Source organism: Nanorana parkeri, unplaced genomic scaffold (genome assembly GCF_000935625.1).
Source record: "Nanorana parkeri isolate BGI_ZX_2015 unplaced genomic scaffold, ASM93562v1 scaffold292, whole genome shotgun sequence".
Classification (NCBI taxonomy): Eukaryota; Metazoa; Chordata; class Amphibia; order Anura; family Dicroglossidae; genus Nanorana; species Nanorana parkeri.
In genome coordinates, this window is record NW_017306560.1 from 839,629 (window position 1) to 856,325 (window position 16,697).

At 40.2% G+C, this 16,697-nt stretch overlaps 1 protein-coding gene across 1 annotated transcript in view; it reads right to left on the reverse strand.

Annotated features, from left to right (window-relative positions):
- FBRSL1 (fibrosin like 1) overlaps nt 1-16,697 on the reverse strand; it is a 515,094-nt gene that overhangs the window by 115,118 nt on the left and 383,279 nt on the right. The window contains exon 9 of the mRNA XM_018557615.1: nt 6,548-6,577. Within this exon, the coding sequence (XP_018413117.1) occupies nt 6,548-6,577 (30 nt within the window). The remainder of the gene's footprint in view (nt 1-6,547; nt 6,578-16,697) is intronic.

Below are 16,697 nucleotides of genomic sequence, written 5' to 3' on the forward strand. Positions count from 1 at the left end.
TCTCTGCCCACACATCATATGGCCCATTGTTACACATTACTCCAGATAAAAATCCTGCTTGTCTGAGAAATTCAGCAGGTCTTCATTACTGCTGTCTCTTCACAGCCTGTCCATTTTCATTGGTGGAATATTACACTGTGCACAGCCAATTAACTGGGAGAGGAGCAGGGAGGCACAAAACAATTGGTCTAGGGTGGCAGAAAGTAAACTGTAAACCCAGCTTTGCACACTGCACTTTAATCTGCATTATCTAACTAAATGTATATTTTGCAGCACTGCATGATCTGGATAAATGGTTCTGTATTGTATATATATGACATCAGCATAGCACAGGAATGCCAGCATTGTATTCTGCATTTCACATGTCTGTATTATCAACTGGGAAGGTGTAGATACCAGCTGCACTACATACAACGCTGTGACCAGATTGGATATGGTGGTGCTTGTAGTGGCAATCATGGATGGTGCCATGTAGATCCACTGAAGCAAAGAAGAAGTCACCAGCACTTAGTACTTGAGGGTGCACAATTACTCTTATTAATAATGCGCCACATCAGTCAAAATAAGCCAACGTTTTGGGGTCACACAGGGTCCCTTTCTCAGGGCGACAGTGAGAGTTATGCATATAAGTTAGCAGACATATATCTATACCCATGCCAAACAGAATGCAGAACACCCCCTATGATGTCATAATTACATGATCTCCCACCAAAAATAATTTTAAAAAACCCAGATACATACACATATACCATGTCAGCATGTTATACTGAATTTAATGAAGGAGCAGAGCCTAGTGGGTGGCCATGATACTCCCTTGCTCCTGACCGTTTGCGGAGCACAAATCTCCACAGTGTCATTCCCAGGATGTGCCGCAGTCCCTGAAACGTTGGTTTATTTTGACTGATGTGATGCGTTATATAATAAAACAAGAGTACTTTTGCACCTTCAAGCACAAAGTGTTAGCGACTTCTTATTTTCTTCAGTGTATTATCCTCTGAACATCAAAGCATATAAGGCCATGCACACTAAGCACGGGGTGCTATGTATGGTAACACTGCTACTTGCGTGTGTTTAAATATTGCAGGGACATTTTGACCTCTCTGATTTCAGGAGTTTTGCTAGGAGCTAAAAGGACAGCTCTATAGAATCTTTTTGGAGATGTTCCTCTTTCAAGAATAAATCATTATTCACAGAGTCTGTCTAGGACAGTTTTCTATCAATGTAGGAAGTTGTTGAATAAAATATGTTTTCATACTGAACTCCTCTGCCATGCTAAAGCAGGTAAGAGACAATAAGTGGGAGTGTTGATGGTTTATATTACTCTATTATGTTAATGTTCACTAAAGTATGCCATAAGCTCTCTCATTACATGTGTATAACCCAATTCTCTGCGGTGTTATTTCTGAGCTAAATGCTATAACTACATAAATCTTGAATTAATGGAGACTTTATCGTTCCAGAAAATGAAGGGTAATTGCTGTCTGTTAATGCTGTTGTTGCTATTAAAGGAGGTATATATATTCTGTAGTGATGTTTAGAGTACATGGGGCTGAAATGGTAGAAAAGAATCGCAATGCATCTCAGCAAGACACATTCTAAAGCCTCTTCAATTTAGTAAAATGTTCCTGAGCTCTAGATGACTGCAGAATATGGATGTGGTTGGTATTCTGTAACCGTTCTCTCACCTGTAATCATATCAACAAAGCTGTATTGTGTGCGCCATACCAATTCTAGATCCCCTGCAACGGGAACTACAAGACTCTAACGTAACCCGAACACAAGGAGTTTGGGTACCCTGTTCAAGGCAAATCAAACAAGCCCTTTGAACTTATTTGGCACTAAAAAAATTAAACAGCAGCGCTAAAATAAGACAGAATTTTGTAAGGCACCAAGAAATAATAATTCTTCAAAATTAACTGTTGTGACTGTTTATACACATGCACTTTGCGGCTGAGGGAAGTACAATTATTTACAACATTCAGCCTTCTGATTTTCTATATTTGTCTTAGTGTCCAAAAACAGACTTTCAGAACATTCATGGAATGCTTTACTACTAACAAATCTATTCTAAGCTTTCACATAACCTGTTTTGCCATTTTTGCAAGTGGCACAGAAGCCTTGACAACAACTTAATAAATCTTTCACTTTTAAACATACTGTCTCACAACAAGAATTCCAGTGTAGCTAGAGCTATTGAAGCCTCCGATTGCTGCTGTGAGCTGAGACCTATCAACTTGCCAGCCTTGCTCCACCATGTGTATATGAAGGTGCAGAGACCTCATAAAGAGAATGGAGTTGAACCAAGCACAAACCTCTGTTTCCGTAGTCCGAGGTTTATGGTCATTAAGAAGATGATAGCCTTAACTATAGAGATTTAAGCTAGCAGGGCAGCTAGGCACTGGTGAACTACACCAGGATAGAAAAATAGGGCCAGTCAGTAGTGCCCCTTAGTAAATCAGTCCATATTATTCATAGTTTAAAAGTGCAACTGCCATTAGAAAAATTACATGGTGGCTTTATATAGCTTCAGTACATAGCAAATCTTCTTTCTGTATACCCAGTGCTTCTAAACATGGATGTGCTAAGTAGGAATCCATCAATATAGATTTTTCGATACAGATACCGATTATTGACCACATTTCAGGCCGGTAACCGATATCAGGTACCGATATTCTATTTTAAACAGCAGGCAGTCGCCTGATATCGGCCGATTCCCTGTTTTCGTATTTTGACAGCGCTGCTATCAGAATACAAAGAAAAAACATCAGCAAGCAGTGGAAGCATTAGCTCCCCTGCTATCTGCCGATTCCCCTGCCATCTGTTTTGTTAAAATGTAGTTTGACAGCAGCTGCCAGATTAAAGAAAAAAAATAAAGCAACAGATAGCATTGGAATTAATAGCTAGCTGTTGCTTCTCCTGATATCGGATGTCAAAATACTCGAACAGGGCTGGCAGCTCAATGGCTGCCAGCTTCTGACTGGCTCCTTCGATCAGCTGAGAGTGGTACCCATTGTGCCGCCAAGAGAGTGGTACCCATTGTGCAAATTTCAGCCGGTTCCTCAAGAACAGGCTGAAATTTGCACAGTGTTTATCTGTAATATCGGTCACTTTAAAACTGATAATTAGGAAAACTGTAAATATCGGTCCCGATTATAGGTAGATCCGATAATTGGTCGACCCCTAGTGCTAAGTGTGCAAATTTTGTCTCAGACATGCGCCGAATCCAACTATACAATGGGTACTTCTCACTTTGTCCTAGTCCGACCTCTCTGGACAAAGTTAAAATATTACCATCTATCACATGTGATACTGATATACATCTATGCACCTTTCTGAAGTAAATACTTTAAATGTATTGTACTGTAATAAACTTTGAATACACTCTTATTCAAAACACTGGGCACACCTATCTCTAGGTCTCTAAGATGTGTGCCCATCAGAAGGTGGGGGGGGGGGGCCCAACCTTATGGATTAGCAAAGAGAAGAAAGTTTGCTAGAAACGAATGGTAGAAATGTTATCTTTTTTCTTTCTAATGACAGCTTTACTTTATGCCCCTTTCAGATGGGCGCCTTCAGGGATCCTCAGGGATCCATGCAGGAAACTCCTACTGATTGACTGGATTTCACCGTTGTGACATCTGTGTCTGTCCAGTTTTCTCCTCCATCTTGCGATGAGGAAAAAAAATGAACTTACCGAACCAATGTCGGTCTATGAGGAATCGATGTAAACATCATGTGTTCATTTACATCAGATTACCTTTGATCTGGCACGGTTAGGTAGGTCTGTTGAAGTGGAACTCTGATCCGTTTGTTTTTCCGGACCTGGCCAGGGCTGGGGGTACCCACCCATAGACTTACATCGGGCTTCCAATCCTAAGAGTACACATGTAGTGCAATGTGAATGAAAAGGCTTCAGTGTTAGCAAATACAAGCTTGACGGAAGCCCAATACAGATCGCTATGGAGAGAAACTCTACAACTGCAGAGCAGAAAGGCAAGGAAATAGAGTAATCACAATATGGAATTCTATTACCTTGTGCTCTGCTTGTGACACAGACTTACCAGTCACACACAATGCAGCCTCCCCTGAAGGTAACCTCCGATCTCGCATTCTGAAAGCTAATCAATGTTGTTCAGATTTCAATTTCTCCGCTACAAGGTGAAGTCAAACCTAATCTAGCGGACGTCAGTCTCCAATGTAATGCAGCTGGCTGGGCCTGCCGCTGTAATTTAGACAATCATTAATAGCAGAGCTGTATTATAAAACTACATGCCACTTACAACTTCATCTCAACTCTGACAGGCATATCTTTTAAACAGCCTTCTGAGCAATTGCTTTTAGTCTATTCAATTGTGAAAAAAGGTTTTAACCCCAGAAGTATAAAGGGAGGAAAAAACATCAGCTATGTTTGAGGCTCTTGGTTTTTCAAGATGTATTTCGCCCAGCAAAAAAACACCTGTAAATAACTGGTGTGCTGCCATTTTCTTTTTATAATCTTTATGTAACATTCTGGAATTAGCTTTTAAGTACCATAATGCTAGCAACCTGAAAATATATAAAGAAAAAGTGATTCTCAGTCTAATAGCGACATGTTGTCCAACTAGGCATAAGTAGGCACATTGGTTCAGTAAAGTGCTAAATTAAAACAGCATGAAAAGTCACAAATTAACACAGACAGGCTTATATAAAGCGACAGTGCAAAACACAGGTAAGCAGACTGCGGCAACCCATAGCAAGCAATCTCAAAATCACCTTTTCTGCTTGAGAAGTCCGAACAATAAAAGATCATTGCTAATTGGTTGCTATGGCTTACTGCACTTTACACTTTGCCTGTAATAAGCCTGAAACAGACAAAGACCTATAAGTGTCAGAATATAAAAGAGCAAGAATGTATTTTAAATGAATCAAGGAAACATTAGGTAGCAACAACGATGCTAGACCAAAAGGTAACTATGACCTCAGTGAGCTCCAGTGCCTTACTGTACAACTGTATACCAATAGTAAGATTCTATACTTATTGTAAAAGAAGAATACAGGAAGTAAAATTGAGTTTTCGTTTCCCTCTTAGTTTCAGCCTGATATATAGATTTCATGTTCATAAAAATATTAGAGGGTTCAAAGGTTTAGGAGGGAGGAGTGATAAGTAGTGGTATTTTATTTCAAATTAAACACTTACCTAGAAATAAAACAAAGGATACATTTAGAGGTTTGGTTGCTACAAGATGACTGTCTCATTGTAAGGGTTCAATAATAATGAGGTGGTAAGTAGGTTTATAATAACATCTCATTCCACCTCTCAGCCTGGAGGAGTGCACCTTCTCCCCCTTCCACAAGAATACACACAGCACCCTCCCAGGGCACAGACTGGATGATACAGGCTGCACTGGGCAGGAAGTGGGCAGACAGCCCAGGAACTCCAGGCTCTGCCTTTTCTCCTCTCTTCCTCTCCCTGCAAAGGTGACAATGTGGGGACAGGGACAGGGGAGCAGTGTTGGAGTATGCAGTGGCAGAATGGCTGGGTTGTAGGAGGGTGCTAGCTGACAGAAATGTGCAGTGTTTGGGGTGTTGGGGTACAGTGCCAAGAGAGCTAGAATGTTCAGAGTCAGAGGTGCAGTGGGCTCCAATGGGCTGCCTACCGCACCAAATCACACATGCATGTACTATTTCTTGTAACACAGCACACCACAAAAGTACAGTAGTTTGTTACTGTGTGTTGTGGTGAGCTGCAGTTCATGTCTGTTAGCAGGGTGTCATGCAGGGTAAGAATTAATTAGTTAATTACTGTAGCGCAAGTGTAAACTGAGCCTAAAGCATAAGGACATTTTCAAACAACATTTTCTAAATATTTCCCTACCCATTTCCCTCTACAACTGTGCAGATCTAATCCACCCTCCCCCTCTTTGCTGGGCACAGTATTGCTAGTCTGTTTTAGAAAAGTTTAAAAAAATGGGGAGACAAGTAGAATACTCTATCCAGAGAGGTACATAATGTCAAGATATATCCCATATTTACAGGTTAGCCCACCATACCCGAAATCTTGCTGCTTCTGGGTCTCACAAAAGGGTACAGTTTCATTGTAGACCATTTCAGTTTCATTGTAGACCGTTTCATTATAGATCATTTCAGAATATAGAATAGTGTGCACATACACAAAAGTTAGTGCTTTTATAAGATGTAACCCCCCCCCCCCCACCATACAGAGCAATGCTGGGAAATATGGGGATTTCTAGACAGCCTATTCCAGCATGTTTTTTTCATAATGTTTTCTAATTCAATACAACACGCTTCAGATCACAATGCAGAAATAGCACTATATAAAACCTACCCAGGTTAAAAACGTTTTTGTACTATAATGTGCAATTTTGCCAATTATTAAACAGTAAAATGGATGTCAGTTTGGATTATATATTTTAGCCACTTCAGAAGAAATCCCTGCCTTGGATAAACACACACTGTCCAGAAACAGATTGGTTTTCAGCCTGTACAAGTTTAACAAATGGCCTCTATTTTATCTACAATAAATACACAGAATTAAGTCCAACTTTACCTTATCGTCGATATCACTTTCGCTGTCACACTGCAAATATAAAAAAAAAAAGAACGGTTAGTTACAATTTAAGCAATTATTTGGTTTGGCATAGGCAAATACAATTCATTTACAGGAAAATGTTGATATTATGTTAGAGTTACATAATGAGTAGTAATAAAGATGATCACATAGTTGTTTTTGGGTTAAACAAATTGAACTCCTTGCTGGGTAAAGTGAGTCTGTGCCTACTGCTCCAAGTATCCAAGGGCTGCTTGAGGCCATCTACAGAAATTACTAGGCAGCCCATGTGACTTTTAAATTACAGACATGATCATTCAAAATGAGGGTTTCCATTTTAATCTTAAAGTGCTCTCCTGCTTTAGAGGTCTCCATCTCTTTTTGTTTTGCAACGACTGGGAAACACAACCTCAACTTTAAATGTAGTGGAGCTCTAGGGGTTTTATAAAATGTGACCAGAACACCTTGATCCATTAACACAATGTAAGGTGTAGGTGTGTGTGCGTGTAGTGGGGGTCTAAGGAGTCAAACTAGGTGTCTTGTTAATTTCAAGGGAAAACCCTTTTTAACCGGAAGGAGCCTTCTGGTGCATGTACAGTGCACTGCTTTTCAGCTTAATACTTCTTAGATAGGTCTCTATTTCCTTTGTTTCACAAGTACTTGGCAATACAACCTTAGCTGTAGATAAAATAGAGCTCTGTGGAGTCCATCTAGTGGTCTACTGTTCATTTCAAAGGAAAACACATTTTAATTGGAACAGGCCTCCTGGTGCATGTACATTACAGTTCTGATTTTTTTTTGTGTTATAAGAGGTTTATACAAAATGAACACCTTGCATGTTTTCTTGGCTAGGCCATGTTGTTTCCTCCGTCACACTTTTTACTACTAAGCCCATTAGTTCAGATTCAAATAATAATGTTTGATACATATATCTCTAGTACATGGTACTAATTATCTCAAAGTAGCAGGGGACAACTTGTACCGGTAGTTAAGGGGTATATACAATTTAGACAGAAAGAGCAAAAAAAAAAAGAAGCACTGTCTTTTATAGGTATCCATTTCCATTCAATAGACAGAAGGTAGAAGTGAAAATGTCACACACAGTTGTAGGATTAGGCAGAACTAAGAGCCATAATACTTTAACCACTAGTTGCAGAGTGCTACTATCACAGAGCTTGTAGTAAACCTGCAGCTGAAAGCCCTAGGCTTGTCAGCAGATAGATCTATTAAGAGAGGAAAAGGTAAAATAGACAACCAAATGCCTATTCATAACAAAAGACTAAAACCTCTCGTGGATTGACAACACAAGAGTCCCAGCCATACAATAAAAAGAATTGGCTGACTGCAAACTAAAAGAACTATCTGGTTTCATCATCAAAACCTACCATGCAATGTCTCTAAAGGCATCACCATTAGGCTTATTGAAAAAGGCAAACATCAATATGCATAGAAACCAATCTGGAAACATATTTTACTGAGCTGACTACAAAAAAGCTAGTTAGATTAGCATATGATAAGCTGTTCTTTGCACTGCTTTATTAAATTATGAAGCATGTGACATTCATATGTTTTTATAGTCAATAATGAGCAGCATTTCAAAGTAACAAAACCTTTTAGTGTCACTTACTAAAATCTCCAAGCATACCTGAAAAAACAATACTCTGTACAAGTATACACCAATTTGCACTTTCCACATTGTGGAAATAACATTTATTTTGGGTATTTGCTGTTCGAGTCGCACACAAAAAAAAGAAATGTAAAAGAGCTAAAATATTTACATGTCCTGCTGCATGTGCCTCAATTCTTCATTCTCTCGCAAAGCAAAATCAGCTGAAGAACCTATAACATCCAACATACTTCTGGGTGTGTCATATGCCTGGTCCACCACTGCGCACTGTGTTTATACCTGCTGGCTGCTACATCACTTTAGTTTACTGTACCGCAGGAAGGTTATCAGATGCAGAAGATTCTTTAGCCACTGTAGTTCTTCAAGAGAGTGAACATCTAAAGCTGGCCATACACCTTACAATTATCTGCAGATTGTCTGTGGTCGGATGGAAAAGGTGCAACAGATTCCTCCATCGACACTTAACTGTGTGGATGGAGTGATCCCACCTGGGCCTATCTGTTGCACTTTTTCCATCAGACCACAGAAAATCTGCAGATAATTGTAAGGTGTATGGGCACCTTAAGGCAACCCTTCACCCTGTTAAAATCTGCTAGAACTACATTTGACTGCAAGTTCTAGATCTTCTTGGACAAATCTGTACTGTCCTGCTGGAAGGTGAACCTCGACCCCAGTCTCAGTCTTGCACATTTAAGCAGGTTTTATTCTACAACTGCTCTATTTGACTTCCTCGAGCTAACCTTTACTCCTGTGCAGTTCCCAAGTACCTGCTGATCAAAAGCATTATCACAATATGATGCTATTATCACCATGATCCACTATGGGGATGGTGTTTTGAGTCATCAGCAGTGTTTGCTTTCTGCCACATAGTGTTTTATGTTAAGGCTAAAAAGTTACATTTTGGTCTCATCAGACCTTTTTCCACATATTTGCCTTGCAAACTGCCAAATGGGATTTGATTTTTCTTTAGCAATGGCTTTCCATCAATTTTCCATAAAGTCAGGTTCTATAGAGTGCGCGTTGGCAGCAGGTCGATTGCAGCCATCTGTAGATTGCAACCCTGCCATGGCAGACAGCCCTGGAATTTCACTCTTTCCCTCCGACTGTTCAGTCATACCAGGTGGTTCTGTTTACACACAGAACTGCCCCAGCCCCACCTCCTGGAGTATGTATAGCAGCCACTAGTTGGCAGTGACTTGAGCACAACAGGACAGTCCAGCTGGTGAGAATGTGCAAGTGCAGGATGGAAGGAAAGTGAACTCCTTGTTGAAGGATAGTTTTTATTCAGTAGGATGAAAAGTGACAGCTATTTTTATAAGATATCGGGTACACAAAATTCCTAATTGCTCATGGCCAGTGGTGAGGGAAAAAAAACATTTGTTTTAACATACACTGCTAACCCTTGCACTATGTGTTACATACTACTGACCTATGAACTCTTCATTACCTATTCCTGACCCCCTGCACTACTTACTACTGATCCCTGTACTTTGCACTACTTACTCCTGACACCTGCACTCTGACTTAGATGCTGCTGACCTCTAAACTAAGCGTTACTTACTCATGTCCCTTGCACTCTGGGTTACCTTCTAACTGACCTCTTTACTTAGCATTATTTAGGGTGAATTCACACCAGATGCATAAGGGCTGCATTGTCCCAAAGAAAGAAAAAGCAATTCAACTTGTCACGAATAGGCAACATTTCCACCTCCACGTTGTGGTGGTAACGAGGTGGTGTGCGCTGAAAAAAACAAAAACTAAACTGCATGCAGTACTTTTTTTTTTAGCACAGCAAGATCCGACATGGTACAACTGTCTCGCACCTTGTGCCCTTAGATGTTAATGAAATGTCACTTTTGACACTTCAATAAAGTTCTAAAGAAGAAAACAAAATTACACAGTGCGATGTGCCAGGATCGGTGCATCAGCACTGTGCTGGGCAACGGGCACCAGACACTGGCACAATTGACTTGTCTTGAGTTGGGGCTGTGCTGGAAAATATGACCAGGGGAGCCCCAATGCACTCGGTATGAATTCACCCAAATACTAAATAGGCAAAAATGCTAAAGGAAATTTACATATGGAGGTGGTAAAGATAAGGATTGAAAAGAAGAATGCAGAATACAGAAATGGACCACATGCATACAGTTTAATTACTAGTTAGGGGAGTAAAATCTATGAATGAAAATTGTATCCAAAACGATGGGATGGTCCTTTTTAAGCTAGCCTACAGGGGTTTCCCAGAGACTTCTTTGGGGGAAAAAGGGCTTTAGAGAAAAGGATGATCGGAGATTCTTGATCTTCATCAGAGGACAAAAAAAGCTAAGAGTGCGACGCAAGTCACACAACAAGTTTGCACACAAGCAGTGCCCGGAGGAATGTCAACAATGGAGAAACAGACCTACACAAAGGAGATGAAAAAAAGTCCTTCAGCTCTGCCTCCCACGCAGCTGTTGTCGTCATAGATTAGCATATGATAAGCTGTTCTTTGCACTGCTTTATTAAATTATGAAGCATGTGACATTCATATGTTTTTATAGTCAATAATGAGCAGCATTTCAAAGTAACAAAACCTTTTAGTGTCACTTACTAAAATCTCCAAGCATACCTGAAAAAACAATACTCTGTACAAGTATACACCAATTTGCACTTTCCACATTGTGGAAATAACATTTATTTTGGGTATTTGCTGTTCGAGTCGCACACAAAAAAAAGAAATGTAAAAGAGCTAAAATATTTACATGTCCTGCTGCATGTGCCTCAATTCTTCATTCTCTCGCAAAGCAAAATCAGCTGAAGAACCTATAACATCCAACATACTTCTGGGTGTGTCATATGCCTGGTCCACCACTGCGCACTGTGTTTATACCTGCTGGCTGCTACATCACTTTAGTTTACTGTACCGCAGGAAGGTTATCAGATGCAGAAGATTCTTTAGCCACTGTAGTTCTTCAAGAGAGTGAACATCTAAAGCTGGCCATACACCTTACAATTATCTGCAGATTGTCTGTGGTCGGATGGAAAAGGTGCAACAGATTCCTCCATCGACACTTAACTGTGTGGATGGAGTGATCCCACCTGGGCCTATCTGTTGCACTTTTTCCATCAGACCACAGAAAATCTGCAGATAATTGTAAGGTGTATGGGCACCTTAAGGCAACCCTTCACCCTGTTAAAATCTGCTAGAACTACATTTGACTGCAAGTTCTAGATCTTCTTGGACAAATCTGTACTGTCCTGCTGGAAGGTGAACCTCGACCCCAGTCTCAGTCTTGCACATTTAAGCAGGTTTTATTCTACAACTGCTCTATTTGACTTCCTCGAGCTAACCTTTACTCCTGTGCAGTTCCCAAGTACCTGCTGATCAAAAGCATTATCACAATATGATGCTATTATCACCATGATCCACTATGGGGATGGTGTTTTGAGTCATCAGCAGTGTTTGCTTTCTGCCACATAGTGTTTTATGTTAAGGCTAAAAAGTTACATTTTGGTCTCATCAGACCTTTTTCCACATATTTGCCTTGCAAACTGCCAAATGGGATTTGATTTTTCTTTAGCAATGGCTTTCCATCAATTTTCCATAAAGTCAGGTTCTATAGAGTGCGCGTTGGCAGCAGGTCGATTGCAGCCATCTGTAGATTGCAACCCTGCCATGGCAGACAGCCCTGGAATTTCACTCTTTCCCTCCGACTGTTCAGTCATACCAGGTGGTTCTGTTTACACACAGAACTGCCCCAGCCCCACCTCCTGGAGTATGTATAGCAGCCACTAGTTGGCAGTGACTTGAGCACAACAGGACAGTCCAGCTGGTGAGAATGTGCAAGTGCAGGATGGAAGGAAAGTGAACTCCTTGTTGAAGGATAGTTTTTATTCAGTAGGATGAAAAGTGACAGCTATTTTTATAAGATATCGGGTACACAAAATTCCTAATTGCTCATGGCCAGTGGTGAGGGAAAAAAAACATTTGTTTTAACATACACTGCTAACCCTTGCACTATGTGTTACATACTACTGACCTATGAACTCTTCATTACCTATTCCTGACCCCCTGCACTACTTACTACTGATCCCTGTACTTTGCACTACTTACTCCTGACACCTGCACTCTGACTTAGATGCTGCTGACCTCTAAACTAAGCGTTACTTACTCATGTCCCTTGCACTCTGGGTTACCTTCTAACTGACCTCTTTACTTAGCATTATTTAGGGTGAATTCACACCAGATGCATAAGGGCTGCATTGTCCCAAAGAAAGAAAAAGCAATTCAACTTGTCACGAATAGGCAACATTTCCACCTCCACGTTGTGGTGGTAACGAGGTGGTGTGCGCTGAAAAAAACAAAAACTAAACTGCATGCAGTACTTTTTTTTTTAGCACAGCAAGATCCGACATGGTACAACTGTCTCGCACCTTGTGCCCTTAGATGTTAATGAAATGTCACTTTTGACACTTCAATAAAGTTCTAAAGAAGAAAACAAAATTACACAGTGCGATGTGCCAGGATCGGTGCATCAGCACTGTGCTGGGCAACGGGCACCAGACACTGGCACAATTGACTTGTCTTGAGTTGGGGCTGTGCTGGAAAATATGACCAGGGGAGCCCCAATGCACTCGGTATGAATTCACCCAAATACTAAATAGGCAAAAATGCTAAAGGAAATTTACATATGGAGGTGGTAAAGATAAGGATTGAAAAGAAGAATGCAGAATACAGAAATGGACCACATGCATACAGTTTAATTACTAGTTAGGGGAGTAAAATCTATGAATGAAAATTGTATCCAAAACGATGGGATGGTCCTTTTTAAGCTAGCCTACAGGGGTTTCCCAGAGACTTCTTTGGGGGAAAAAGGGCTTTAGAGAAAAGGATGATCGGAGATTCTTGATCTTCATCAGAGGACAAAAAAAGCTAAGAGTGCGACGCAAGTCACACAACAAGTTTGCACACAAGCAGTGCCCGGAGGAATGTCAACAATGGAGAAACAGACCTACACAAAGGAGATGAAAAAAAGTCCTTCAGCTCTGCCTCCCACGCAGCTGTTGTCGTCAGGACAAAAGCCCTTGTCAAAATATCGAGGTAAAGAAATGTACAGAATAGCAACTGATGACAGCTCTGGGAGCTCTCAGTGAAAGACAAGAGCCTCAATTACCTGGAGGTTCCAAAAGGCCCTGTTAACGCTCTCTGAGGAGAAACTAAACAGTAAACATCCCAGTGGGCCTCCTTCAGAAAAGCTTGTAAAGGGATTACTTGCTTAGTTGTGCCAATTGCCTTTTAATTCCACCAAGAATGTTTGTAAAGCACAGCCTAATTGCCCCCTCATTTTGTAAACAAAACCCTCCCCTAGCAGGTTCAAGTTAGGACGCTTTGTGCTTGGAACGTGACAGACACAAATTAAGGTGTTTTGTAAGATGGATAAATGTATTTAAAAGCATCAGCCAAAAAATCACCTCTTGGGACCTCACAAGTTTAACACAGATGTTTCTAAGGATTAACAGCAGAACACTGCCACAAAATGCCAAGTTCAGAAGAAAAGTACTCCACTTCTGACACCTCACAAAAAGACAGCACAGGTACATGATGTATATCAAAATAATAACCCAATATTAAGACCTATGAATTTGTTTACATTTCGAAGTAACCAATGACCACGGAGATAAGGGTAGGCTACAACAACTTGTGTCCTGAATAATAACTAAAGTAACAATAATGTAAGCAATCCTAAATATATTTTTTTTAGCTTTGGAGGTAGCGCTGAAAAGCATAGCTTATTTTATATTGTTTGGGTGGTATAGCATGTGGTATGCAACGTTGGAGATGTATCAAATACCCAAGTATGAACTCCGATTCCAGATACATGTTTCCATATACAATATTACAAGGTAGCAGAATATGGGTCAAATATTGGTCAGATTAAAGCCAAAATATGATTTATAAATGATTCATGCAGCAAACTGATAATAAATAGAGGCAGCATATGACCATTTCTATTACTCTAATACTACTGAAGATTTGGTCATATGTATGCATTGACACAGCAGGTTTAGAATCCTACAGCATACCAAACAGAAGCATGTTGATATGTGATTTAATTAATAAACCTAGTCAATAAAATCACATATAACCACACGTTAAAGTAAGTTCAAAAGTTTTTTGCAATATTTTCAGAGCTGTAGCTTCCATTAAAAGAATACCTAGTGATCCTACCACAAAGGTCCTTGTTAAAGGCACTTCCTGTTATAGGGTAACAAGGTGTTCCTACCTCTCAATGGTCTTCCTACAATGTCACACTGACTTCTGAAGACTATAAATTATTATTTAACAAATATTACACAAACATGCTTCACTGGAGTTACCATCAGGAAACCTGCCCTCAGAAATACCATGCAGTCATTAATGAAATGTAGAAAGGAAGTCGCTGCAAAGAGACCACTGGAGATCAGAAACACTGAGATGTAACAAAGCATTAAAAAAAGATAAAAACCTGTATTTTAATTTTTAAAAAAAGCCCCTTTTTATGATACACAGTGCTTTAGGTAACAGAAGGTCATTTAGTTAGGGTGTACATCTACTTTAATGCACATGGATAATTAAGCAGAGACGTGACTCTGTAGTTACTAAAGCTGAAATATGTTATGCATATACAGCTGTACTAAAAGATACACTATTCTCATACAAATCAAACACTGGTACAACATAGTCAAATATAGAGATGGCTCTTCTGACAGCTTTTATGTCAGTCACATTTTACCTTTTCCTTTTATCATTTATAACTCGGAGAAGGAATACGATAATCTAAGACTTGGGTTCTTTCTATGTCTTTTTGAAACCTCTAATTTCAAATGTGTGGAAAAGGACTGAATTACATTATCATCAGACTGCATGTCTGCAAATAAAATGTGTGCCAGCTTTTTAGAACCGGTTATGTATAGGACTTCTACAGGCAAGCGGTCCTATGTGTGAGGCATGTACCTTCATCAGCGCAGGATTTTAGTTTTATTCAATTCTCCGGAGCACTTATTATTAAAAGACAAAAAAAGGAAAAGTAATTAGCAAGCATTGTTTCATATTCCCTGAACCTCGGCACTGCCCTACATTCTCCTCCTTTCTTTCTGGAACTCACTCCTCTTGAGTTTGGCATGGCTCTGTAGAAGGGTGGAGCGATTTGTTCAGCCTGGCACAGATTTCATATCTGCAGGGGTACCAGACGATGATAGGAGAGGAGGGTTTTATCCGGAGCCAAGCTGACAGCAAAACCTGCTAATGGGACTCAAATCAGCCACAGAGCTGCAGTGCCAGAACTTCTAGCTCCTGCCAAGTCAGGAGGGGATGCTGATTTATAGCAGCAATTTCACCACTCTATCCTTTGGAGGGTCCCACAAGCCATTTCTGGATGGCATAGAGCCACTGAGTTCACATCCAAAGCTGCCCGGCAGCAACACGGAAATGAAACAGGGATGGAAATTGAATGCTGTCTCGATCTCGCCCCAGGCATGAGAGTGCTTCTCTTAGCTCTAGCGACTCCTTGACAGTTTGATAAAATGAGTCCGGGCCTCCCCGTGGCCTTTCAGCAGACGGGCTGAAGAGAGCATGGTTGGAGCTATGAGGAACAGATTGAGCCTAAGGCAGCCCTTATGTTTTTTTTTCCATTGTTGGTGTTTACATTCACGAGCAGAGCAATAAAGCTAATCTTATAGAAATGTATGTACAATTTAAAAGAATGTTCTATAACAGATTCTAAAATATACTTGCAATTAAATACAGACTTGTACAGCTCAATTTTCTATAACACATCATTTACATTTTTAATAGAGAATGGTTATATACTTAAATTTTCCATATGGTAGCTATATATACATCTTTTACTCCTCTTTAGATCTCTGAGAGATCACACTCTATGCCTTAATGTATGGATTTCATACTACATACCAGTCCACACAACTCATGTTCTTGTAACCCAGAATAGAGGTTAACAGGCAATTTATAATGCCTTTACTGTAAACAAATAGAAGCAAGGATTCTGAACCAAATCATTCGGAAAAACAGATCCACAATAAATAAGTTGGAATTTACAGATTTTGCAGAACTGTTCAGTATATACCATGCCTTTATAATAATATATTGCATGTGTCATATTAAAGCCAAATAGTAACATAAATTATAAATTATAATAATAAAATACACTTGTATCTGCTATGAATAGCCTCACCAATAAGCAAATACAACTGCTGGGCAGCTCCACAATTGTAGCCACTATCTATGAGCAACCAAGCTCTTTGGTCAGACTGTGCACTCACTGCACACATTTGGGGCAGTAGTGTACCTAAGGGGGTGGGTCCCACACCAGCTATCAACACCTACAGGGTGCCCCAGGGTGACAGCAGCAGACCTGTTACCAGAAAGCTTCCTGTGTTTCAGCACCCAGCACTGAAAGAACCCTCTGTCCAGCTTCCAATCGACATTGGCAGAGGGAGATGGGAGCAGACAGCCCTGTGCTGCAAGGTGTCCTATAGAACACCTCA